Source organism: Anolis carolinensis, chromosome 1, assembly GCF_035594765.1.
Source record: "Anolis carolinensis isolate JA03-04 chromosome 1, rAnoCar3.1.pri, whole genome shotgun sequence".
In the NCBI taxonomy this organism is placed as follows: Eukaryota; Metazoa; Chordata; class Lepidosauria; order Squamata; family Dactyloidae; genus Anolis; species Anolis carolinensis.
This window is the reverse complement of record NC_085841.1, coordinates 35,980,873-36,007,752: the sequence shown is the minus strand read 5'-3', so window position 1 is coordinate 36,007,752 and position 26,880 is coordinate 35,980,873. Positions and strand designations below refer to the sequence as shown.

General features: G+C 39.5%; 1 protein-coding gene across 5 annotated transcripts in view; it reads right to left on the bottom strand.

Annotated features, from left to right (window-relative positions):
* The window catches only part of mark1 (microtubule affinity regulating kinase 1), an 89,031-nt gene that overhangs the window by 15,146 nt on the left and 47,005 nt on the right, over positions 1-26,880 (bottom strand). For 3 of the 5 annotated variants that reach the window (XM_062972319.1, XM_062972307.1, XM_062972314.1), the window contains exons 5-12: positions 25,860-25,925; positions 24,818-24,888; positions 15,926-15,982; positions 10,948-11,184; positions 10,738-10,857; positions 5,521-5,620; positions 4,428-4,540; positions 1,297-1,450 (exon numbers count right to left, since the gene is read on the bottom strand). In XM_062972319.1, coding sequence (XP_062828389.1) covers positions 1,297-1,450; positions 4,428-4,540; positions 5,521-5,620; positions 10,738-10,857; positions 10,948-11,184; positions 15,926-15,982; positions 24,818-24,888; positions 25,860-25,925 — 918 coding nt within the window. Of the gene's footprint in view, positions 1-1,275; positions 1,451-4,427; positions 4,541-5,520; positions 5,621-10,737; positions 10,858-10,947; positions 11,185-15,925; positions 15,983-24,817; positions 24,889-25,859; positions 25,926-26,880 lie in introns of all 5 variants that reach the window. The other 2 variants (XM_062972305.1, XM_062972317.1) reach the window with 1 other exon arrangement.

The window sequence follows — 26,880 nt, the reverse complement described above, 5'->3', positions numbered from 1 at the left end:
ACATTACTAATCATTTCTAAAAGAATGGTGTAAGACCCATAAAGGGAAACAACATAACATATTTAATTTTTGTGAAATATCACTGATTTTTCTTCCTTTCTTTCACCTGTACTGCATCTTTATTTCCAGATTACTGTTCAAATAAATGGATGCCATGTATTTTCTATTTCCATTTAAAATGCATTGCTTCAAAAAATATGTTTGAGACCCACAATGAACAAATTAAGGGAAGCAACTCAAATGCATCTCTAGTCAGATGATTTTACTATGGTGAGCCACAAAAACTACTCAAGTATAAGCTACTGACAGAATTATTAACTAGCACTCTGACAGATGTTCGAGAGTCATCTCAATATTCTCCCATGCGGAGCTCAGAGCTCTCAGATTTCTGAGGGAACCCCTTTCTACCAATAGATGCACAAGCCCAGTCCCTGAACATTATAACGTGTTCAGTTAAAAATAGAGAGATTTGCAACAAAGAAAGATAGATGCAAGCAGCCCTCTTCTTTTGCTACAGAAAGGACAATGCCACAAAAGTACAAAGGACTTTGGGGATTACATTATACAAAACAGACCCAGTTGCACAGAAAGGACTCAGCTGTCCACAATGTAGGCAATGGCTTGTTATGAAGTTCATACAGAGCTTAGGAAAGGGGTGGGGTTATTTTTGCACTAGAGCTCCCAGAATCTCTCAACAAGCATAGCTGCTGAGCAAGCTGTCTGAAGGATTAAGAAGGCTGTGGACCAAAAAGTAAAATTTTGAACCTCTGTGTTAAGACAATTGCCTCCTTCATCAAAGACCCTATTTACCTCACAACCTCTTGCCTAGTTTTCAACAGACCTCACAACCTCTGAAAATGCCTGCCATAGATGTGGGCAAAACGTCAGGAGAGAATGCTTCTGGAACATGGCCATACAGCCCAGAAAGATCACAACAACCCTGTGATTCCGGCCACGAAAGCCTTCAACAACACAAAGACCCTATTTTCTAATCAATTTTCTATATGCTATTTCCAAGTCTTATGTTCAAAGCAATGACAGTAAATGCAAAGCACAGTTAAGCAGATAGTTAAAATAGCTACAAACACCAGAAGAAACGCAAATGCAATTTAACACATTTGTCAACTAACCCGCACTATATTTACCACAGAATGCTCACATGATATAAGCATCATGATGCAGCATGAAGAGGCACACAACTAATGCACAGAGAGGTGGCACTGCCAAGCCCCAGAAACATGGCACACAGCTTAAAATTGTATTTGGCTACTTTACTTGGTTGAATGCCATCCCCACCATGTTCACTGAACCGACGCTGTTTCTGATTGGCTGATATGCTCCGCTGGACTTTCAGATGAGCAGGAGATTGCATAGAACTGTTGTTGAGGTCACTGCTGGGTCGAGATCTTTGACTCAGGTTAGTACTGGACAGAGACTCACTTCCCTCGAACTACACAGAAAAATGACAACTTTTAGAAAGGAACACAAACATCTTAATTTTTACCCAAAAACTTGCAATTATTCTTTGAAGTTATTCAGATCATCATTCATTTATCCCAGGAGGACGGCTTATGTCACCCAAAGCTGTATGGAATTTCAAGGTAACATTTGCTACATCTTCATCCATAATGTCAGTCTTAGATGCAGCTAGCAACTGTGCATTTCTTTCCCTGGTCAGTTAAAAATAATCTGAAAAGCAGCCTAAGGCCTGACATTGGCAATAGAACAGCAGGGAATGGAGGAGGCCTCTTAAAGCTCCCCATGAGCTGTTTTCCATCAGTGAGTATACAGATACAAGGTTTGTGGGTAGAAAGATTTTAAGTGCATAAATGTCAGCTATGAAAAGGTTCTCTCCAGCTGCTTTTCAGTTCCTGATGGCACCCTCTGAGATTAATTGTCCGTTAAAGGAAAACATAGTCAAAAGAAAGAATTATGCAAAAAAGTAAAATACAATGAAGTAAACGATGTTTCATCAAACTATATGATAATACATAGAATCATAGAATCATAGAATAGTAGAGTTGGAAGAGACCTCATGGGCCATCCAGTCCAACTCTCTGCCAAGAAGCAGGAAATCGCAATCAAAGCACCCCCGACAATACATCAAAGAATATTAAATCATCCATGCTTGGTTGTGTTGGGTAATACTTCGTATCTAAATATAAATAGTCCTAGAATGATGCATTGGTTGTGCCTCTTTAAAAAAAAAAAAACAGCAATCCCTGACAGCTTGTGACAGGAAGGAAATACATTCTTTCCCTGTTTCCCAAACCACACAAAGAAGAAAAGGCAAAAGGCAGAATTCTTCTTGTTTGAAGATAAGCATCATTATCTAAAAGGATTCAAGTATTAAATGCTGCAAGTTGACATTCTCATTTCTAGTAGACTTGTACTGCTGAGGAAAGCACCTCAGGAAAACTGAAGCTGTTGATTTATTATACATAAATATAATTCAAAAGGGACTATCGTTCTCATTTTCACATTGTGCATTAAAATTAGCTGCTGATGAAAAATTGTGAAACGATGGTATTCTCAGTTCAGATGCTGAACTGAGCATATTGACACAACTGCTATGTTGATACAACTGCAGTAGTTCATTAAATGATTCTTAATGTTTTCCTAAACACAAATATCTTCCTGGGCATGTTTTTCTAAGGCATTGGTAGCAGTGCATAATGCTGGCCCTTAAAAGCTCTATTATTCTTTTCTGCTTTCTTTGAACATACAGTAGAGCCCCTGTTATCTGAGATAAAGGGCGGGCCCCATCTCGGATAACTGAATGGCTCGGATAGGGTGAAGTCTCGCGGAGGGAAGTCCCTGGGTGAGACTTCGCCCCTTGGGAAGCCTCTCGCCATCGCTCCTTCTAGGCAGGAGCGATGGCAAGGGGCCTGCCTGGGCCGAAGTCTCACCCAGGGACTTCCCTGTGCGAGGCCTCGCCCCTTGGGAAGCACCTCGCCATCGCTGCTAGGCAGCAGCGATCGCTGGGCACTTCCTCCTCCCTCTCCTTCTCCTCTCGAACTCGAGAGAAGGAGAGGGAGGGGCACCCCCGGCGGTGCCTCGGTTAACCGGAGCTCAGTTAAATGGGGCTCTACTGTACCACAAAAATAAACAGTTGATGAAGTGCAAGGTCTGAAAGATTGTATGATGTAAATAAAGACTGGATTGACACATGACGCAGGAATAAGTTGGTAGAAAGGCCTGTACTGATTCAGACGTAGGTGAACATAATAGGAACCGTGGCTTTTATAAACCTGCAAGTACAAATCTGCAGAACCTAGAATCTTCATGTACATTACAGTTTGCTTCTATCAGGGAGTATTTTATATGGGATGCTGTCTTAATTATATATTCCTGTTACTGATATAAATAGAATGCACAAAGCTTGGGATATGTACTTCTTTGTTTTACAACTACTACAACCTCACAGTCCATCACAGCAGGGAGATCTGGGAAATTGAACTTCAAAAGTACTTTCCCCCCAAGTTTCAGACATTGTGAACGTGGCAAGAGACCGGGCATACTTCCTGAAGATCAAATCAGAACTGGCCTTTCAGTCCCTGTCAGTCACCACTGCAGTGATAATGGTGCCATGGCCTGGCATTTATCTAAGTATGACCCATGCTGGAATGGGTCTGATATGGAGCTCATTCAAATTGGCCAAATGTGTCAGAAGATAATGGCTATTTTTACTGTTGTCTTTTTTGCTTATTTTCCTGAGATCTCTATCTATAGAAAGGTTGGGTTTCCCCTGCTCTTTCCCAGGTTTCTCTGTATAGCAACATCATACTCATCTAAATGAATGCTAATGCTATATTATAATCAATCAAGGCTTTGAAGAATTACATGACCAAAAACATTTGGAAACTGCAGTCCTTGAGATAATTTTTTAAAATAATTTCAAAATGAAAAAGGACCCATTTTGGGTGGAAGGGAAGGTTATACATTCTATGGTGTTTATTTTTAAAGAATGTTTGAATGTAGAAACATGTAAAAGTACTCCAAAGAACATGTTATGACTTTAGTCAAATTAGCATGAATCTGAACTGCTCTCATGTCTGGAGGAGCCCATGGAAGACTATTTATAAAATATTTTTCATTTGCATCAAGTGATATTATACCGTACCTTATTTTGCTGCATGTATAAACAATGTGTAACAATGATGGCTGAGCCATATGTTCATATGTTCAATATCCCAAATAATACATTTGTCAGTTATTTACAGGATACTTGGTTCTTTTTAACGTTTTAGCAGGTATGTCTGTTTTAACTCTTATAAGATGCCTTGAGTCCCAGATGGGAAAAAGGCAGGATATAAATCAATATAGAATTACTATTAACAACAACATTATTCAAAACAATTCTAAAACTAGCTGAACAATAAGACAACATCAAAAATAGCAGATAAAAATAAAGGATTATGAATTACCTCAGGTGGTTTTCTGCCTAGGAGCAGGTAAGTAGCCATTACTTCATCATATTTTTGGTTTACTAAAGAGTCATGAATTTCTTCTCTTGCAAAACCCATAGTGACCATAATATCTATAAAAATAATAATTCAACTCAATTTACTCTTGTCAACAGGTATCAAAAGTATGTCAACTAAATAATGTGAACATCAACTGTATTCTGGTTTTCTTCTTTTTCATAGCAGTATTACTTGGCACACTCATCCAGAAGTAATTATGTAAGACTTCTCATTTCAGATTTAGTTATTCCTGTGAATTTTCCAGAATATAATGTATACAATCAAAAAATCTTCTAGTAAATATATACCTGATTGGTGGTAATGTCCCTAATTTTCCCTACTAACTAGCAATTAATATTTATATAATATTAGCAAAGATTCTAGAATAAACTGAATCCATATAAGACAGGAAGAGAAAATGAGGGGAAAGGGTATTCATAATTAATTGCTTTCCATGAGACATTTGGATTTTCACTATCAATTGAGAACAAGCTATGGATTCACTGTCCCTGAAAGATTTCAATCCAATTTTTCTCCTTTAGACACAAAGTATATGTTGCCATTATATTACACCCATAAATGATGGTTTGTGACTTCAGTCTTGAAGCATTTTATTTATTTATTTATTAAACTTCTATACCGCTACTCCCAGTTTGTCTATCTGAATGTTTTTTCCCCCAATTCTGGTTAAGAATGAGTGTAATCCATGGTGCCAATGCAATGGTGAAGGAGGGAGAATCTATACTCATTGGACATTTTTGACCTGAATCACATTTGAGAGACTGAACATTCAAGTTTGAACTGAATATTGAGAGAACTGTGACAATAGAAGATCAAGTAAGATGAGGCTAGGGCAAATCAGAAAAAAACCTTCATGAGAGTTGTTCTAAATAATGCAGAATTAATTAATATATAGGAACGAGCCTGAATATTTAGCACACTGGCAAAATGGTCAAATTAATTGTGAGTATATGGAACATAACTACAACAAAAAGAACCACCAGACTAGTAGAAGATTTACAGAAGTATGGGATAACCATATACAACCCCTTACCTATTCTTTTGGTGTCATTAAAATCTGGTTCTGGCTCAGTATATGGCTTTAATTCTTCTTCTTCGTGACCAACATTCATCCATCGGTCCTTCATTATTTGCTGGAAAATAAAATGAATTTGAAATATCTCATTTTATGCAAGGGTTTTTTTTAAGGTAAAATGGTTTAAATGAGAGAAACTAAATGAAATAAAAGTTTTTTAAAAAAGCGTTAAAGTAGCATAACAACAACAATAGCAGCAGCTGCTGCTAATATTATACCTAAAACCTGTGCAAATGCAAATGGTGGCATCTTCAGTTTAATCCTTGACAAGTTCTAGCTAGATCTGAGAAAAACTGCTTACACTTCAAATCAACTACATTGTTCTGTGCTAGAAGGGTTAATGGTCTTGAGAAGGTTCAGCAAGTTTGCCTTTGTGAAAAAGAGTTAGGGGCCTAGAACTCTTGAAAAGATTGGGTAGCTGGATGGTTCCCCATTCTCCAGTAGCTGCTAAAGATCTAAACATTTCTAGGTTCAAATTTGAGATAAATTTGGGATGGTGGCAGATTTAGTTTGCAAAAGAGATGTTAATCATATGGATACCTAATCTTCATCTGAGGCAGGGCTGAGATACGCAGAACAGGCAGTTTTTGTTTTCCCATAAGACAGAAAGTAGCTACTGGAGAAGGGGACCATTCTTTCCAAGAGTTCAAAGCTCCTAACTCTTTTTAGGAAGGCACAGTACTTGGATGTATAGCTTAAGCAAGCTCCAAGGATACATAAGCATAAAGCACACATGTTCACAAATTTATTAAAGTAAATTTATTACAACAAAGGCTTCAACACTTACAGAAATATACTTATTTCATTCCTCATCTAACTGGAGAACATTCCTTCTGATTAGCAAACGCTTTTAAAATACTTTGGGTATGGTATCTTTGGGATGGACTACAAATAAACCAGGCGCAAAAACACCTTCCCCATTCCTCCCAGGCCATGCCCATTCTTAGAAAAACAGTGTGGTATTTTACACAACTTAAATCAAGTAATTGATTTTCTTTACAAATTTTATTAAGGCAGCTTTCTATCTTCTGAATTAATTAGCCTGCATGTCAATAATGAATTTTTTACAGCTCATGGAACATTGTAGGCTATTCATTGTCTAAACCAAACAGGCATAATTTATCTGACAAAAATAATTGGCTTTTTAAATGGGGGTTTAGAAAGATTTTAATCTGTTTTTAAATATTGTTATTATTCTATGCACCACTCTGGGAAACCTATCAGGATAAAGGCTGATAAACAGATACTATATACCTATCTAACAGATCCCTTATATATTGGTATATCCCAGTTTGTACTACCAGGTTTGGGAGAATTATGGGATATATTACATAAATGAACTTCAAATCAGTACTAAAAAATTCAAACACTATTGATACTTTTGCATTCAACCTATAAAAGACTGAAACACACCTCTTTTTAAAAAAGAAAACATTACAAGAATATATCAGAAATAAAAAGGAACAAAGGTGACTTAAATGTACACTCTGATTACAAAAAAATTAACCCATTTTGATAACTAATTTAGTTGGTCAACTCAGCAGACCAAGAAAAGGATTATTACAACACAGATATTGTTTGTTCTTCAATGATTAACAGAAGTGCTATGACACCTTACCAACTAACTATTCATTGTCTTTTCAGGGTGTTTTTAGCAGAGAAATATTTGTCTTTTCAAGTACATATGGTCTATCTATTCTTGAGTAACAAGTGTTAACTTTTCAGAAGCATGTTTTTCCAGGTCAGAAAAGCAACAGAAGTCATTAGATCCCAACACTGAAATATTTAAAAGTTTGTCTTCCTTGTTATGACAGAATTGTTACATATTCTGTATCCACAGTTGATGTTCAGTAACCAAATGTTACTATTATCCATGCTCAAGATTGCAGGACTAAAGCATATTGTCTGGATTTTGAAGCACAAACAAAAAGATGTTCTAAATAAGCCAAAGTGAAATCTTGCCTTATTAAAAGAAAAATTACATCTGGGCTTTGTAATTCAAATAATAAATGTTCTACCAGATAATAACCGTCCAAACTCCATCTTAAAATACACACAGTTCAAGAAACCATACTACACATGCAGTTAAATGCAATATCTTCTCATGTTTACACGATGTACTGCAAACATTTTAATTTGCTTTATAAATAATATATGGAGAAAAAGTAAGGGAAACGGCAACTTTATATTCTAGGTATGAGTTAAGATCCCAACTATAGTGCTCAACTTCAGTTACACAAAACTGCTCCTAAAAAGAGACTGCAGAAATAGCAGTTTGATGCATAAAGTGACATACAAAACAGAACTGTTCAAATGCTTTCACTTCGTGGAAATAAAAGCAACTAGCTTGTAAAACAAAAATATGTTTTTTCAGACAAGAATTGAAATTAAATGATCCAATGCTTTTGGATAACGAGTACTAGCCTGTATTGCGACTAGAGAGATTCAACAAAGTGCTCAGATCAATTTACCAGCTTTTTCAGTTTAGTTATTCTATCAAGCTATCCCTACTGAAAAGCAATTTTGCATTCTAATACAATTGCTCAGAATGTCACAGGTTGACAGGCACAGTTTCTCTGTTCTACAGCATTCAATGACTCTGCTTTGAACACAGGTAACAATCCATATTTGGAACAGCAAAAGCCAATTCTTTCAAGGCTGTTAGTCGTGACATAGTACTAAGACAGGAAGGAACTGTACAGTATCACTGAGTCCTAACTACTAGTGCCAAGTTCCAACAATTGCACCCAGGATTAAAAAGACACATAAAGATAAAAGAACACAGTAACAAACAACTGGAAGAAAAAGTCAACATGGAAAAACTATTCAAAAGACCCAGGGCCATATATAGGTCTTAAACCTATTTTTGTGGCTCTTGCTCATTTCAGCTTTTAAAAGGTAATGCCTGTTACTCCATATTCTCTTTTCTTTTTATAATATTTTGGGCGTAGTCATTAATCTGTGAATTTCTTTCTAGGAACTTCAAAGTATTTCATCAGTTAAAAGCCATTAAGCCATACATATGAGTCATGGAAAGAAGCATGCAAGGCACTGGAATTCTGTTTCTGAAGTAGCAAATCTTCTTCATTCTCCCACTAAATCCTACTCTACGATCTAGAAGATTCACTACTTTAGGATCTAGTCTGTCTTCACCGCCATAAGAGCTTGAAATGTGTTTAACTCACTGCCACTGTAAATCTGGCATTCTTAGGATGCTATACTGTTGTTCTCTTAATAGTTTCCGTGTTTATACCATGCAGTAAAAAATATACCTAGCTGGAACACTAAAATATTAGTCAATAGCAACATTTGCACTCATTCATTTATTTGTTGTTGTTGTTGTTGTGGTGGTGGTGGTGGTGGTGGTGGTGTGCCTTAAGTTGTTTCTGATTTATGGTGACCGCTTTGCAGATTTGTGTTGGCAATTTTTCTTCAGAGGGGTTTGTCTTTCCTTTCCTCTGAGGCTGAGAGACTTACTTAAGATCACCCAGTGAGTTTCATGTCTGAATGGAGATTTGAGCCCTTGTCTCTCAAAGCCCTTGTGCAGCAGGCAAGGCACTATACCATGCTGACTCTTGAATCAAAACTACTTCCCAAAAAATAAAACAGATGTGCCCCAAAGGCATAGAGAAATAACATTAATGTGAGTATAAATTTATGGAGTCACCATAAATCAACAGATGATTCTAAGGTACATACATACATACCCAACATACATACGTATATTAAATTGATCACCCATGACCCTAATTACTTCATCTTATAGATAAACTATAACAATGAGTGCTAGACGTATGTGAAATAGAAGCAATTCCTGCACACATCCTACTGGCAAGCAACCAAAGAATTATTCAATATAGAGTCATATTTGACTAAGAGTATATTTCCCAGTTTTTGTTCAAGTTATCTATGTCAGAAAGTGATTAAATGAGATTAACTTGGTGGAACACTATCCACAGCTGCAAAGGCAAACCTATGAAGATGAAAGAAAGGTCACTGATATTATACTTCTGAAATCATTTTATCATCTAATATACTTTAATTGAAGTTAACGAGCAATAAATCTTGCCTGGATACAACCAGAGAACAAGATGACAGGATGCTCCATCTTCCTACAATTGCTACACAACTGAAATATTTTAGTTAAATAGAGACCACAAACTAAAAGTCAAACATGAGACTGCTGCCCATCGAAATAGCTTATTTTAAAACTAAAGAGCATTTTTAATTAAAATGATTACGGACATTTCCTTTTTGAAGGAAGTTAGCCTTTCTTAAAAATTAAATCAATGCTAAACTTCATGTCATTAACACAAAATATTTTTACCACTAGAATGATAACCTCCTACTAAAAAGTGATTAAAAGATAAAGCTTGGCTACATAAAAACAGAATTCATTTAGCTGTTTAATATTTGTAAATGGATTTAAAATAAGAGGAATTTGTAAAGAATTTATAGTTAACATTATTTGACATGATCTTCCCTGATGCTGACTTGCTCCCACCTTGAAGAACCTGTTTTGTTTGATCATACATGCTTCCTTTGCAACAGTACTATGTTAAAGCACTTGAATAGCAAATGCACACTCATTAGAAAGAAATACACGACTAAATTACACAGCCCCCCCCCCCACCAAAAGTCTTTGTGTCTTGGTTTTTATGTTTGGTCTAGGGGTTATTTAGGATATTAATTCAGAAAATTGCATTGGAAAGATCGTATCTAGTTTTCAAAGGCTTTCGTGGCTGGAATCACTGGGTTGTTGGGAGTTTTCCGGGCTGTATGGCAATGTTCCAGAAGCATTCTCTCCTAGTGTTTATAGATGAGAGTGAATACATGTGGGCGAAATGTCAGGAGAGAATGCATCTTTAACACGGCCATACAGCCTGGAAAACTCACAACAACTCGTATCTACTTTTTTAGATATGGTTATCATGATTTTCTATGAACAAGCAGATGACGACAATATATGGCATATGTTCAGCATATTAAAAACTAGAGTTGATTCAGGGAAATTGGTGCTATTTTTGGAATCAGCAGGTCAAATATACCCAGAAATAGGTTTAACATTTAAGGTATCAAAATGTGTGTTTAACAGTGTTATTCCTTGTATCTTTTATGCTATTTTATTAAAATTGACTAAGGAATTTATTAAATAATCATGACTGAGCAACTTACTTCTAAACTCCCTCTCTTGACTGGATTCAATACAAGTAGTTTTTTCAGTAGATTTTCACAGTCTGTAGACATATAGAATGGTATCCGGTACTTCCCTCGTAATACTCGTTCTCTCAGTTCCTTTACAAAAACCAAACAAAGGGGGAAAAAACCATTATGGACACAGAAAAACTGAAGACTAGACTTTGATATTTCAAATCTCAACTGTACCTTTAAATTTTGCCCATCAAAGGGCAATGATCCACTGACTAGAGTGTACAGAATAACTCCTAGACTCCAAACATCCACTTCGGGGCCATCATATTTCTTTCCTTGAAAGAGCTCAGGGGCAGCATATGGAGGGCTTCCACAAAAAGTATCCAGTTTGTTGCCAATAGTAAATTCATTGCTAAACCCAAAATCTGCAATTTTAATGTTCATGTCTCCATCAAGAAGAAGGTTTTCAGCCTGCAAGAGGATATTGAAGGGAAATATTTTAAATGTTACCAAATATTGTAGGTTGAAATATTCATTCTATGTATTTTGCTACCTCTTACAATACAAAACGCAGAATGCAGGACCCATCAGATTGTAGTTATTTATACTTGAGATCCAAAAAAAAAAGCGCATTAATTTCTAGAGCAGTAGTTCTCAACCTGTGGGTCCCCGTGTGTTTTGGTCTACAACATCCAGAAATCCCAGCCAGGTTACCAGCTGTTAGGATTTCTGGGAGTTGAGGGCCAAAACATTTGGGGACCCACCGATTGAGAATCACTGTTCTAGAGGGTGGGCAATGAACTGCTCCACTGTAACTGCTGTGCTGATTATGTTGGTGTAATGGCAGAAATCACTTGATTTCCTTTAAGGCAAGGCCTTATGGCAGAGAGAATCTTGCTTTAGACTCTAAAGCAAGTGGTTCCCAAACTTATTTGGCCTACCTCCCCCTTTCAGAAAAAAATATTACTCAGCACCCTGGAAATTAATTTTTAAATTTTTTTAATAGAAATTAAACAAAGATACCTGTGGCCATCACCGCTCCCCTGGATTGCTGCAGCGCCCACCAGGGGGCAGTAGTGCCCACTTTGGGAATCACTGTGCTTCTAGGTAGACAAGTGGCTTGGAATGGAATTGCAAAATCTATGTGCAAAATCAATGCACATTGTTCAAATAAAAAATTGGCCAGAAATTGAGGGGGGTGATACGGCAAGGGTCCCCAAAAATGTTTAAAAGATGTCATATGTAGGTTGCATGCTACCTCTTTTTCCTCTTTTTTAGTGAGAATCTTGTTTGGATTTTGCGGGGCTTTATATCTAAGCCAGTGGTTCTCAACCTGTGGGTCCCCATATGTTTTGGCCTTCAAAAGCCAATAAACTGGCTGGGATTTCTGGGAGTTGTAGGCCAAAACCCCTGGGGACCCACAGGTTGAGAGCCATTGATCTAAGCTAAGAGGACGACTGCAGCTTTACATCTTTCTGATACTTGTGTAGAGTTTAAAAGCATAACAAGGCTTTATTTTTCATTGCAAAATACTACTCTGCATCCTCGGGTTTTGGGAATAAAAATCTAAGTAGAAATAAAACTAAGAAAATTTATTATTTAGGAAATAAAACAACATTTCCTTAATTGTTCTCTTATACAACGAAGAATCAGGTTTTAACTGACTATGCTTTATTCCTGCAATACCTCCCCATTTCAGCTGACTTCAAACAAAAATGAAACAGAAAAGCTGGTCTAATCGTACCTTCTTCAACAAATATAGCACAATATTACTCTTGCATTTAAATCTTTGCTTTTTTAAGTATTCTAAATCTTACTTCTTCTAGAATATCATTTTATAGTTTAATGTTTGTTCACTGAAGCTAATAATCCTTACTCATTCAGAGTATTCTGGCTCCCACTGCAATGACATTTATCTCAAACCAATCACATGGATCAGCCCATCAGCAAAAGAAGAGAGCTACATAACTTTAAAAGGGAGAATTCAGATTTTGTATCAGGAGTTGTACACGACAGAGTCTGTGCAAAGGCTTACTTTCATGGAAGAGAATAGGGAATTTGGCAGCGCATCTTAGAAAACAACTAGAGAGAGGAAAAACAGCAGAACACAGGCCAGGAAGGCAGATGTTACATAACGCTACAATGGGAAATGAGGTGACTCATCAGACACAGAAAGGATTGGACAGATTTTGGTGATGTTAAAACAGAATTACTAGCCGCCTTTTCACTGTCAAACTTCAAAGAAGCATACGAATTAAAGGAACATGCAAGTGTATTCATATGTATAACCCATTAAGGCTGGGATACCAATTTTACCTTTGTTTCCTAACTCCAAACCACTAGTTACAATAATTATTAAAAGCAATTGTGCAATTTTTAACTGTGGCACTAACAAAAATCTTATCACACATCAGAGAGATGGAAGGTGTATCTAAGAAGGAACCATCTGTTGTGGGTTTGAATGAATGAGCCTTTGGGGTGAAGAAAACACCATGCTGCATTATCCTATCTCCTACCTATAGGAGAAGAGCCAGTATTACAGTGGGGGGGGGGAATATTTAGATACCAATTGTACAAGTTCTCCCACTTAAAAAGACGAGAGGCCTGTAATTGACATCATAGGTAGACTTCAACTATGAGACAACTTGAGAAAACACATCCAGGAAATCACATTGTCTGATTTTTCACGAATGTATTTGCAAATTATGGTGGAAAGTAAGTATCTGGTCCATAACAAAAGTTAATCTCAATACTTTGTTATATATCCTTTATTGGCAATGACAGAGGTCAAACGTTTTCTGTAAGTCCTCACAAGGATGGCACACACTGTTGCTGGTATGTTGGCCCATTCCTCCATGCAGATCTCCACAACAGAAAAAATAATAAATTTAAATATAACAGTCAGTAAAAACATTATTGCACAGAGCGAATGTATACCTGGACCAATTTAAATGACCAAGTTGCTTAGAGTGTTCAGTCTTTGATCTACTTTCAGTTAGACCACAGCTGCTATGGGGAGGCAGTTATGTTACACCTCCTCCTCTCCGTATGCTAAAGTTCATAGATGTGTTTTTAACAGGGTGGGGGGCATTTTTATTTCTTTAGAGAAGGAGTTCCAAAGGCGAGGGGTGATCACAGAGAAGGCCCCCTCTCCCGTTCCCACCAGCCGCGCTTGTGATGGGGGTGGGACTGAGAGCAGGGCCTCCTCCACCAACCGAAGTGCCCGAGATGGTCTATACAGGGAGATGCGATTTGACCAACAGCCTGGACCTGAGCCGTTTAGGGCTTTATAGGTAACGACCAGCACTTTGCATTTAGTTCGGAAACGGACTAGCAGCCAGTGGAGCTGCCGCAACATGGGAGTGATTCTCTCCCTGTAAGGGCTCCGGTTAGTAACCTGGCTGCCGATCGCTGAAATAGCTGTAGTTTCCAAACTATCTTCAAAGACAGCCCCAGATAGAGATTATTGCAGTAGCCCAAACGGGACATGAACTACCAAGTCCAGTGTCTCAAGGTATGGGTGCAGCTGGTGCACAAGTTTTAACTGTGCGAAGGCGCTCCTGGCCACCGCCGACACCTGGGGTTCCAGGGTCAATGATGAGTCCAGGAGCACACCCAGTCTGTGAACCTGTGTCTTCAGGGGGAGTGCGACCCCAACACAAGTTGTAGTCCCATACCCTGACCCGTGTTACTACAGACCAGGAGTACCTCTGTCTTGCCTGGATTTAGTTTCAGTTCTTTGGATGCAACTCACCATTCTTCTTCCAAACACGACGAGTTGTGTTTCTGCCAGAGAGTTCTACTTTGGTTTCATCTGACCATATGACATTCTCCCAATACTCTTCTGGATCATCTAAATGCTCTCTAGCAAACTTCAGTCGGGCCCGGACATGTACTGGCTTAAGCAGGGGGACACGTCTGGCACTGCAGGATCTGAGTCCCTGGTGGCGTAATATGTAACCGATGGTAGCCTTTGTTACGTTGGTCCCAGCTCTCTGCAGGTCATTCACTAGGTTCTCCCATGTGGTTCTGGGATTTTTGCTCTCCATTCTTGTGATCATTTTGACCTCATGGGGTGAGATCTTGCGTGAAGCCCCAGATCGAGGGAGATTATCAGTGGTTTTGTATCTCTTCTAATTATTGCTCCCACAGTTGATTTCTTCACGCCAAGCTGCTTGCTTATTGCAGATTCAGTTTTCCCAGTCTGGTGCAGGGCTACAATTTTGTTTCTGGTGTCCTTTGACAGCTCTTTGGTCTTCACCTTAGTGGAGTTTGGAGTGTGATTGCTTGAGGTTGTGGACAGGTGTCTTTTATACTGATAACAAGTTCAAATAGGTGCCATTGCTACAGGTAATGAGTGGTGACAGAGGAGCCTCTTAAAGAAGAAGTTACAGGTCTGTGAGACCCAGAAATCCTGCTTGTTTGTAGGTTACCAAATACTTATTTTCCACCATAATTTGCAAACAAATTTGTGAAAAATCAGACAATGTGATTTTCTGGATGTGTTTTCTCATGTTGTCTCTCATAGTTGAGGTCTACCTAAGATGTCAATTACAGGCCTCTCTCATCTTTTTAAGTGGAAGAACTTGTACAATTGGTATCCGACTAAATACTCCCCCCCCCCCAACTGTATATCTGCAGTGAGACATAGGCCCCTTCCACACAGCTGAATAAAATCCCACATTATCTGCTTTGAACTGGAATATCTGGCAGTGTGAACTCACATAACCCAGTTTAAAGCAGATATTGTGGGTTATTCTGCTTTGATATTCTGAGTTATATGGCTGTGTGAAAGGGCCCATAGATAAATTTCCTAAGGACTGGAAAAATTAGTTGCTATTTATTTAAGGAGGAAAACAGCAACTCTCCTAAGGAAAGTTGTAAGATTGGATGCTGTTTAAGAGGCAAATAAGGAGAGACTTCGTGGATGCATATAAAATTATGCATGGTATGGAGAAATTGTGTGGGAGAAGGTTTGCTGCCTCTCTCATAATACTGCAACCAAGTGTCTACTGAAGCTGAAAGGCAGATGGATTCAGGATGAATAAAGAAAGTAGTTCTTAATATAGCATATGTGTAAACCATGGAATTTGCTACTATGGATTGTAGTAATAGAAGATATCACAATGTGATATTATCTTACAACGTAATACATTCCAAAAGTTCTTCTCCATCAGCATTTCAATTCTCAAAGGAAGACAAATTAACTTACCTTGAGATCCCGGTGAACAATACATTTCTGATGACAATACTGCACCGCAGACACTATCTGAAAAATCATTTCATTATTAATATGAAAACACACAAGAATCCTTAGAAGAACATATGACATTTATATTGTGCTGTAGCACATTGAAGATATTTTCACATACATTATCCTGATGTATCTCTTAAAAAAGGAAGTTATATAATAGTATCCATTTATTGCTAGAGAACTTTTATGGAGAGGCAAAATGGTGTGTCTTCAGTCTGCCTAATGCCTCATTCAGATGTCAAGTTTGACACCATCATACTTTAAACATGGATTGTTTCATAGAAATGATAATTTACATTAACCACAGATAATTGGTTTACATCTAAGAGCTTTTTATTAGAAACAGTAATTGGTTTAAATGTAAGAGCTTTTCATTAAAAACAGTAGAAATAACTTTTTCAGTTCTTTCTTGCATAGTGACTTGAGAAAGGACAGAATCTGAGCTCAGTGTTATCTTCATGCTACATTCTATTTTTTTAAAAATTATACATTATTTGTTTTACAGCAGCCACATAATATTCAGTTCAATCTACAATACAGTAACATTTTGCATCTACTGTTATTTTCACGCTTATACATATTTTCTTATCCTCACCACTGTGTTTCCCTCTCCCCAAGACACTCCTTTTATATATCTGTCCAAAATTTCATTTCCTCTTGTGGAAGTAATTTTCCATCTTTCTTTCTGAATCCTCTTTCAAGAAATTTTCTCCATACATCATCAAAATCACTTTGTTTCCATATCTCTCTTTTAACTTTTAATTTGCATGACAGCTTATCATTTATTGCCAGTTTCCATATTTCCTTATATCATTCTTCTATCTGTATATTTATTTCCCTTTTCCAATTCTTTTGTTATGGTTGAGCCTCATGGCTCTACTACTGGGAGACGTGGGCGTAAGACTCCTCGAGAGTCAGATATTCTCGAGGAGCGAGAAAGGAAGCGGCTGCGAGATATCTTTGCAGAACCATCTGACGAGAATTCTTTTGAGGGGTTTACTGAGAGAATGGAGGAAGAGATGGTTAGCTCGGAAGAGGATGACATGGAATGGACTCGTGTAAGGGAGGATTTGGGTGCCACTGGCAATGATAGTATGGAAGGCGATTGGGGACCTTCAGGATTAGACCCGTGGACAAGCTGGAGGGATGGGACGGGATCCACAGCTGGGGATGCTGTGGGGCGTAGTCAAAGGTGTTCCAGTTCTGATGAGGAAAGTGATGAGGAAACGCCCGGGCTAAGGAGAACAGCTGATAGCGATGAGGACTTGTAACTGGCATAAAATGGGGTTTGGGAGCAATAGCAAATTGCGTTGGGCAAGGTAATCTGGACGAACGCTTGGGATCTGTGTGGGAAGTTTTCCTGAAGACGGGTGTGATTCGTTTGCTGACTACGTAAGTTATCCTGGACATTGGGCTCAGACGGCGGGAGGAATTGTGTGGGGTTTTGTTGTGCAACCTCTGCTTAATCTTAATAGCTTTGACCTTCCGTCGTCTTCTTGACGGACGCCATCTGCTTACTCTGGACTTACGGACTGACTGACTACGGCCTCGGATTCTCCTACCTGTGTCTATCGTTGGAACTGGTGAACTACAAACGTCTGCATCTGCCTTACGACCTTCGGAACGGATTGGGACTTCGCTGACTGCTTCTGCCCTCGTCTGCTGTGCTTGTATCGGGAAATTGCCTGCTGTGTGGAGGAGTAACCTCTAAGTTACTCAAACATAGCTCTTGGCAGCAGAGAAGCATCTGCTGCCAATTAGTTGCATTCCTTTGAACTTTTTGTTCACCAGCTTCTGTTTGTTTATTCCCAGGCTGAAGCAAGCTGTTTTGATTTAACCCGGATTAAACTCCGGTTTTATCCGGTTTATCTTTTGAACGTTTTTCTTGTCTCTTTTTACTTTTAAGGCCAGTGTTTGCCTAGCCCTTGTCTTTTACGGGCATTTTTGGTTCTGTAACTCCAATAAACTTTGTTATCTTTTATCTTGTGGCCTTCTGTCTTTGACAGATTGCCCAACGCCCATAAAAAAGTTTTTCTGTAGTAGTTAATTACGTCAAGAAGACGATGGAGGAGTTAAAGGCTCGTTTTGATCAATTACAGGCTGCTTTTTACGCTGCACAAGCAGCACAGCCAGCTAAAGGACATGTTATGACTCCCGAACGCTTTGATGGGTCTAGGAGCAAACTGCCAACTTTTTTGGCACAAATTGAACTTTATTTTTCCCAGCTTAGTGCACAAGCTTTTCCTACGGACACTAGCAAGGTGGCATTTATTTTGAGTTTGTTGACTGGTCCTGCAGGACAATGGGCCACTAATTTGATTTTGGGAAATGACCCAGTCAAGGACAATTTGAGTGATTTCAAAAAACTACTAACTGACACTTTTGGGGATCCCCTCCGTACGGAGAATGCTAGTTGGGCTCTGTATCGGTTGAAACAGGGAAAGGGGACTGTTTTGGATTATTTAAATAAGTTTTATTCGTACCGTCATCAGTTAGACTGGGGGGAGAATGCATTTATGCTTTTGTTTACTGCTGGTTTAAATGATTACCTCCAGGACGAATTGGCACGCTTGGAGCCGGCAGAAAATTGGGATGCCTTAATATCTAAAGTGTTGCGTTTGGACGCCAGGTTCGAGTCCCGTAAACAATGTAGAGCAGTGTGTGCGCCACCTATGTTTGAATCTAAGGCACCTGTGGTAAAGGGGGACGAGCCTATGGAACTCGGGGTGTTTAAAAAACTGTCTATAGCAGAAAAGAACCGTAGGAGACAACTGGGGTTGTGTTTGTATTGTGGAAATGCTGGGCATTTCGCCAGAAATTGTAATGTAAAACCTTCCCAGCTTTCGGGAAAAGGCCAGCCCTAGTGCGACGTGAGTCCAACGCATTAGGGCTTTTAAAGCAGTCAACTGAGGGGAAGAAACATGTCTTTGTACCCATTTCGTTATCTGTTGGGGGAAAAGAACTTGTTTCTACTTTGGCACTGCTGGACTCAGGGGCTACGGTCTCATATGTGGATTTTGAATTTGCTAGGAAGCATGGCATTCCTGTAGTGCGCAAAGCATGCGACGTATGGGTGGAAGGAGCGGATGGGAGACTATTGGAGACTGGGGTGGTTAACCATGAGACCTCAGAAATAATGTGGGAAGTACAGGGAGTAACGGGAACGTTTGTTTGGGATATTACGAGCTTACCCAGATACGATGTGATCCTGGGAATGGATTGGCTAGCTTTAGTAAATCCACAAGTGGACTGGGTGACGCGTAAGATAACTTTTAGGAGGCAGGAATGTTTTACTCTAAACCCTACTCAGCCTGATATGGAGGGAGTGCCTGCTGAGTATGGGGAATTCTCAGACATATTCTGTAAGAAGGAAGCGGATAAGTTACCGCCGCATAGACCATACGATTGCGCCATTAGACTAGCGGAAGGTGCAAAATTGCCAGCAGGAAGGTTGTACGCCTTGACAGTACCAGAAAGGCAAGCTTTAAGAGAGTTCCTCGATGAGAACTTAGCTAAGGGGTTTATTCGCCCATCTAGCTCTCCAACTGCTGCTCCTGTGTTCTTTGTTGCCAAAAAGACAGGGGACCTCAGGTTGGTTTGTGATTACCGGGTCCTTAACAAACACACCATTCGGGATAGGTACCCGCTACCTTTAATCTCGGAATTACTATCGAGGGTGCAAGGGGCTAAGGTCTTTACCAAGCTTGACCTGCGGGGGGCGTATAACTTGATTAGGATACGGGAAGGTGATGAATGGAAGATGGCATTTAACACGTGTTTCGGATGCCACGAGTTCCGTGTAATGCCTTTCGGACTTTGCAATGCGCCTGCGGTCTTCCAGAGGTTCATAAACGATGTATTTAGAGACTTAATTGACCAATTTGTGGTGATTTATTTGGATGATATCTTAATTTTTTCTAAGGATGAAAGAGAACATCGTCAGCATGTTAAGCAGGTACTACATCGTCTGCGGGCTAATGGGCTCTTCGCTAAGGCTTCTAAATGCGTTTTTCATGTACCTGAAGTTGAGTTCCTAGGTCATGTAGTTTCAGGAAGGGAACTCAAAATGGATCCACATAAAGTTGACGCAGTCAACTCATGGCAAGAGCTCAAGACTAAGAAAGATGTTCAGAGGTTCTTAGGATTCGCTAATTACTACCAGGAGTTTATCCCAAACTTTGCCAAACTCACGGTACCTTTAACGCAGCTCCTGCGTAAGAAACAGCCATTTGTGTGGGTGTGGGAAGCTCACGATGCGTTTTTACAATTAAAGTCTAGCTTTCAGGTAGACAACATACTAATACATCCAGATGTGGACAAACCGTTCGTAGTAGAAGCAGACGCTTCTAGCTACGCGTTGGGGGCTGTATTGTCTCAAAGAGATTCATCAGGGACTTTGCGTCCCTGTGGATTTTACTCTCGGCAACTAACACCATTTGAGCAAAACTATACCATATGGGAGAAAGAATTATTGGCGATCAAGGTGGCGTTTGAGGTGTGGCGGCACTGGCTAGAGGGGGCGCGGCACCAAATCGTGGTCAGGTCTGATCACAAGAATTTGGAACATTTGCAAACGGCCAAGAAATTAAACCAACGTCAAATCCGATGGGCTTTGTTTTTCTCCAGGTTTAATTTCAAAGTTCAATTTGTGGAAGGGAAGGCAAACTTGCGGGCCGATGCATTGTCCCGCAAGCCTGAGTTTAAGACTAATGAGCAGGTAGTGTGCCAGACCATTTTGCCCACTGCCTCTTTGTGTGTTGTGGAAAATGAGATCGGGTTACATGATCAAATCATAGAGGCTCAGAAAGAAGATGTTTGGACTCAAGAGCAACTCATGCTGTTGTCAGCAGGGAATCGTACAATACTGCCTCACTTGCAAGATCAGAATGGAGTATTGGTACGTAGGGGACAGGTCTATGTACCGGTGGGGGCACTCAGGTTGGAGGTTATTAGAGCCCACCATGACGAACCCATGGCTGGGCATTTTGGCAGATTTAAGACCGTGCAGCTCATCACCAGGAACTACTGGTGGCCAAAGATGCGGCAAGACATTCTTCGCTTTTGTGATAGCTGCGCTGTTTGCCAGCAGAGTAAGACGCCTGCTGGGCGCCCTAGAGGGTTGTTGTCGTCTCTGCCTGTTCCTGAGAGACCATGGCAAATTATTTCCATGGATTTCATTTCTGATTTGCCTAAGTCTGGGGGTTACACATGTATTTGGGTGGTGGTGGATTTATTTTCTAAACTGGCTCATTTTATTCCTTGTTCGACCATTCCGGCGGCCCCTACATTGGCTTTATTGTTTACCAAACACATTTATCGTTTGCACGGAGCTCCTGAGGTGATTATTTCTGATAGGGCTCCACAATTTGTGTCACGCTTTTGGAGACACTTCCATGAGTGTTTAGGTACTAAATTGAACGTCTCCTCAGCGTTTCATCCACAAACGGATGGTCAATCGGAAAGGGTTAATGGGTTGTTGGAGCAATATTTACGTTGTTTTTGTTTAGATCAACCCACTGCTTGGGTAAAATGGCTACCGGTGGCTGAGTTCGCCTACAACAACGCTGTGCACACGTCTAGTCAGCATACTCCATTTGAACTGACTTATGGTTTTCATCCGCGGGGAGGTGTGGCGCTGTCAACCAATGTGGTTTCCTCTGACCCGGTATACCGTTTCTCTGAAATGGCTGCGTTGCATGATGTTGCCCGTCGTTTACTATTGGAAGCCAAGGCAACGCAAAAGACTCAGGCCGACCGTCATAGGCAGGCAGGGGAAGAGTTGGAAGAAGGGGATTTAGTGTGGTTATCTTCTAAGTACATTAAACAGGCTGGGGGAAAGTTTGCGCCACGGTATTTGGGACCCTTTCCTATTGTTAAAAAGATTTCTTCCGTAGCATTTCGTTTGCGTTTACCTTCTACTTTTAAAATCCATCCAGTTTTCCATCGTTCTCTGTTAAAGTTAGATACCTCCAGTCGTCGTGGTGCTGTAGCTGAGGACATCACTGCCGTCTCTCCACCTTCGGAGGAGGAGGCCTTTGTGAGAGGGGATAGTGTTATGGTTGAGCCTCATGGCTCTACTACTGGGAGACGTGGGCGTAAGACTCCTCGAGAGTCAGATACTCTCGAGGAGCGAGAAAGGAAGCGGCTGCGAGATATCTTTGCAGAACCATCTGACGAGGATTCTTTTGAGGGGTTTACTGAGAGAATGGAGGAAGAGATGGTTAGCTCGGAAGAGGATGACATGGAATGGACTCGTGTAAGGGAGGATTTGGGTGCCACTGGCAATGATAGTATGGAAGGCGATTGGGGACCTTCAGGATTAGACCCGTGGACAAGCTGGAGGGATGGGACGGGATCCACAGCTGGGGATGCTGTGGGGCGTAGTCAAAGGTGTTCCAGTTCTGATGAGGAAAGTGATGAGGAAACGCCCGGGCTAAGGAGAACAGCTGATAGCGATGAGGACTTGTAACTGGCATAAAATGGGGTTTGGGAGCAATAGCAAATTGCGTTGGGCAAGGTAATCTGGACGAACGCTTGGGATCTGTGTGGGAAGTTTTTCTGAAGACGGGTGTGATTCGTTTGCTGACTACGTAAGTTATCCTGGACATTGGGCTCAGACGGCGGGAGGAATTGTGTGGGGTTTTGTTGTGCAACCTCTGCTTAATCTTAATAGCTTTGACCTTCCGTCGTCTTCTTGACGGACGCCATCTGCTTACTCTGGACTTACGGACTGACTGACTACGGCCTCGGATTCTCCTACCTGTGTCTATCGTTGGAACTGGTGAACTACAAACGTCTGCATCTGCCTTACGACCTTCGGAACGGATTGGGACTTCGCTGACTGCTTCTGCCCTCGTCTGCTGTGTTTGTATCGGGAAATTGCCTGCTGTGTGGAGGAGTAACCTCTAAGTTACACAAACATAGCTCTTGGCAGCAGAGAAGCATCTGCTGCCAATTAGTTGCATTCCTTTGAACGTTTTGTTCACCAGCTTCTGTTTGTTTATTCCCAGGCTGAAGCAAGCTGTTTTGATTTAACCCGGATTAAACTCCGGTTTAATCCGGTTTATCTTTTGAACGTTTTTCTTGTCTCTTTTTACTTTTAAGGCCAGTGTTTGCCTAGCCCTTGTCTTTTACGGGCATTTTTGGTTCTGTAACTCCAATAAACTTTGTTATCTTTTATCTTGTGGCGTTCTGTCTTTGACATCTTTGCTATAAGCAGTCTTGCAATTGTTAATAATATTGTTATCACATCTTTGTCCTCTTTTTTCAACTGTTAATAAAACTTTTGATTTTAATGTTCATTATACCTTCTATCTCTCTAAATACCTTTCCCCAGAAGTTATTTAGATATTTACACTGCCACCACATAGGTATATATGTTCCCAATTCTTCTCATCCTCTCCAGAAATTTTTGAGTAATTTTTATTTATATTTGCTATTTCTATTGGTGTTAGGTACCATTCCCATATTAACTTACAATAATTTTCTTTAACTCTTATTGATAATTTTTTCAAATGTCTTTGTCCCCATAATTGTGACCCCTCTATTTCATTTATTTTCATTCCTAGATCTACATACCAATAGTTTAATATGGGATGAGAAAATACTCCTGGTCAGGAGGTTTTTCACAGATCCTGATTGGGTCCTGGGAATACCAATCTTCTGTTGAATATTGAAAACATTTTTAAATGGATGAAAAATGAAGGCTTTTAGGGGCATTGGGAGGCATTTTCTGCCTAACAGTTTAATATGTTTTAAATGTGGGCATCTTGGTCAGTTTTAAAACCTGTTATAGCCTGACATCTGAAAACAGGCAGCAAGTCCTCTGCCAAAAGTGAGGATTCTCTGTATTGCCAGAGATTTTAGACTGCCACTTCCATAACCAGTTATCATTGGGCCAACTGGGTCTTCTTGGGTGGATAAATACTCTCCCACCGCTGCTCAAAGCAAAAGAAGGGTTTTCAAAGCAGTTTAGTCTCCTAATCATTGTAATAAATTAGCCCCTATCTCATTAACCTTATTATGCCTTACTTGCAATGTAAAATGAAACATTTAAAAGTTTATTTTACAGGTAAAAAAATGTTTTTCTTCAGGTACTATATTAATGACATTAAATGGGGGAACTCATAAATTTCATATGTGAATTATAGTTTTAACAATCAAAAAAATTATCATTTATGTAGTTACATTTAAAAAGTAATGATCAGGCAAAAAAGTTAATAGTCCACCACAGCTTCTCATCTTTCATACTCAGAAAAACCAGAAAGTAATGTAAATCAACACATTTTAATTACTCAACTAAACACTCTGTTCTCCCATCCATTTCCAAATTTATTATGAGCTAGAAACAAATCTAAGAAATGACTCCACGAATGGAGAATATCTCATTAGGCATAATAAGTTACAACTGAAGTAGCATCTCCAAACACTACTCAAGCAAATTGTATGGCTATCAGTAAATCCATCTGCTTTTCCTGACAAAATATGATTCAGCAAACACTATTAAAACACTCTACAGTGGAAACTTCAAAGGTTTGTCTCCCAGTTCTTGCAACAGTTCAAAATAGTGTAGGGATGATCAACAACCAGCCAATGGAAGTCCTTTGAGTGTATATGTAGGGCTCAATGGCACTTACTATCCTAAAGTATTCTAAGGTCGCCACAATGACAATTTTCTCTAAAATAAAACTTTCAAAGAGAAAATTAACTGCATTTTCATTTCTTTAAAGTATTTGATTTTGAAAGATCTAAAGAATTTTCCACTAATACAGATTTTTGTTGTTGTTGTTGTTGTTGTCGTTGAAGGCACAATAGCTTACATATCCTTAATAACATTTATTTATTCCATACCTGCCTAAATTTTGCACGTGCTTCTTTCTCTTTCATTCTTCCATGTGCAACCAAGTAATCAAAAACTTCTCCTAAAGCGACACAAAATAATATTACGCTGTAGAGGTGAAATATGATTATTAATAAACCCCTATTTTAATTATATTGAGATTTAAAATTATTATTTCATAAAATCTCTAAAAAGTATCAGATCATTTATATCCCCCCCCCCCCCCGGTGGCCTAGGGGATAAAAGCCTTGTGACTTGAATGTTGGGTTTGCTGACCAGAAGGCTGCCAGGTTCGAATCCCACCTGGGGAGAGCGCGGATGAGCTCCCTCTATCAGCTCCAGCTCCATGTGGGGACATGAGAGAAGCCTCCCACAAGGATGGTAAAACATCAAAACATCTGGGCGTCCCCTGGGCAACGTCCTTGCAGACAGCCAATTCTCTCACTCCAGAAGCAACTCCGGTTGCTCCTAACACGACCCCCCCCCTGCATTTCACAAATAATTCTTAGGGCTCCCACAGGATTGATTTCCTATGAGAAAGTGAACAGAATATTTTAAGCAAGTCATGAAATTCCCTTCGGATATTATTCTTACTTGGAAAAATGGATGGCTAGCTACATTTTTATAAATAGGAACAGCAAGGTAGTCTATATCAATGACTGATTATACTGATAAGTGATTACGTAAGGTGATACTCAGTCCAATTTTATTCTGATAATGTACCACCACTTCACTGAGAGATGGGTCTCTTTCTAAACCACAAACAGGAATCTCTGAGTAATGCTGCTGCTAATGCCACTCAGGTTAATCATTCATGCTGAGGCCACCCTGTGGTAAGTGACTCATGGGCTTCCATTACAACCATCCCACTGTCCTATCTGATATATGTCTCCAATTGTTTAGCAGGGCATTTTGCCTTTCGCTTCCATGGTGCTTTAGGTCATGCACTAGATACCACAAGTGGATCACAGATACCATATTGTGCCAGTTCCGCATTCAAAACTCTCACATTTCAGATTGACCATGGGAAACTAAGACTGAATGTTTACTTACCTCCACTGGCATATTCCATTATTAAGTATAGGGTTTTCTCTGTTTCAATAACTTCAAATAATTTAACTGCAATTTAAAAAAAGACAATAATCACTTTCAGATAAAGAAGCACAGAAAATTGGAAAACACAGCTGGAGATAAGATATATCACTGTAAGACATAAGTTATCTATGTTCTTAAAAAAGAAATCAGTGCTGAAGCAAAGTTTTAGCTTCACAGATGAAATTCATAGAAACAAAATCATCCACTTATTTGCTTTAATTAAACGGTGCTATACTGGCTCTATATTGGTAGTATTAATGCACTTTATAAACACTTTAGCTGCACTGGCTCAATGCTATGGAATGCAAGGATTTATAGTTTAATGAGACACCAGCATTCTTTGGCAGGTACATCTAAAGATCTTGTAAAACTACAACTCTCATGACTCCACAGTATTGAGTCACAACAGTTAAAAATAGTGTCAAACTGCATTAATTCGACAATGTCTATGCACCCTTAGAACCGATGTATATTTTGATTCCACTAAAAATACAGTTTAAGTCAGGGGTCCTCAAACTTTTAAAGCCAGTTCATAGTCCCCCAAACTGTTGGGGGGTTGGACTATAGTTTGTAAAAAAAGGAACAAATTCCTATGCACACTGCACATATCTTATTTGCAGTGCAAAAATATATATGGAAGAATACAACATTTAAAATGAAGAACAATTTTAAACAATACAAACCAGTATTTCAAAGAGAAGTGTGGGCCTGTTTTGGCTGATGAGAGAGTCAAGTTAATTAGAATTGTTGTTGTGTGCCTTCAAGTCATTCCAAACCTAGGGCGACCTTAAGTCTAAAGTTTAAGGTGGGAATGGGGGTGGGAAAATGGCCTTGGAGGGCTACATCCGGCCCATTGGGGACCCCTGATGTAAGTACTAGAGGAGACAACAGAACTGTTAAGGTCCAGATAGACACCGTCCTTCAAGTATATAAAAACATTATTGCCACTGAAAAGTACATGTTAGCATACTTAACCTGA